The sequence below is a fragment of the Bison bison genome, unplaced genomic scaffold (genome assembly GCF_000754665.1).
Source record: "Bison bison bison isolate TAMUID 2011002044 unplaced genomic scaffold, Bison_UMD1.0 scf7180017864230, whole genome shotgun sequence".
NCBI classification, from domain to species: domain Eukaryota; kingdom Metazoa; phylum Chordata; class Mammalia; order Artiodactyla; family Bovidae; genus Bison; species Bison bison.
Window position 1 is genome coordinate 705,005 of NW_011494802.1, and position 1,036 is coordinate 706,040.

General features: G+C 47.8%; 1 protein-coding gene across 1 annotated transcript in view; it reads left to right on the top strand.

Moving 5' to 3' along the window:
• Positions 1–266: 266 nt before the first annotated feature.
• LOC104993040 (olfactory receptor 2S2-like) overlaps positions 267–1,036 on the top strand; it is a 3,663-nt gene continuing 2,893 nt past the window's right edge. Inside the window, 1 exon segment of the mRNA XM_010846124.1 lies at positions 267–426. Within this exon segment, the coding sequence (XP_010844426.1) occupies positions 267–426 (160 nt within the window).

Here is a 1,036-nt window from a genome sequence, read left to right on the forward strand (position 1 = left end):
GTACTTTTTTATGTGAGTCTCATCTGGACTACACAGAATCCCCACTTTTCAAAAGGAAATTGAGGCTCACAGGCCAAGTGACTTGGTCAATATTGAGAGCTATACTTAGTTATGAAGCTGTCATGCAGTGCTGGGTTTTTGAACTGACTATCTGTTGACTGACTGGCCTTGGAAGCATTCACAGTATGAGGTGCCTGGATGAAGTAGACAGAGTCTGCTCTCAGGTGTGACAGAGGAGCCAGGTGTGCGGCACAAGAACGGGGAGGATGGCCAAGGGCTGTGGGAGGAAGAAGGGAGCAGGCAACTGTGCAGGGGGCAGGTGGGAGAGGAGGAGAGAGGAGCTGGGCTCTGAAGAGGACAAGAAGAATCCCCCTAGTGGGGAGGAGAGGGAGGACAAGCCTTCAAAAGGGAACTTCTTGGGCAAAGGTATAGCTCTGGGGACAGACATGGTTTATTTAGGAAGAGTAAGCTCACCGGCTGATATGAACGATAGATGCAATTCTACAGGAAGAATGAGAGGGAGGAAACCATTGCTGAAGCACAGAGAGGACTCTAACGTTGTCACAGGACATTGGCCTCACGTCCATCAAGGAGTGAAGAGATGGAGGGAGGGATGATTTGATCTTCTGACAAGTTAAAGTTCACTATCAGCTCCTATTTATCCCTAAGAGCAGGGGGTCACCTGGGCCACAAGACAGCTCTCCATCTAATACTTGACACTTGGCTCCCTCCAGACACTGGCATTTCCCAAGGGGCTGAGACCAGCTCATAAGAGACATGGAGGCTCCTGGGCAAAGACTGTGGCCGCTTCCCACCCTCCCTTTATAGAGTGGGTCAGTGACCCAGGACACCTCTGCCAGACTAGAACCTGCATTTCCCTCCTCTGTAATATTATTGTTAATATCATTTATTCTAAAAAGCTATATGGAGGCCAAGAAGAGACTCAAATGGCTTTTATGACTCGAGTTAAATGTTGTGACCTGTGACTCTATTGGGATAAGTATGTTCTTGTATATTCTTTTAAAAATCAATGCAT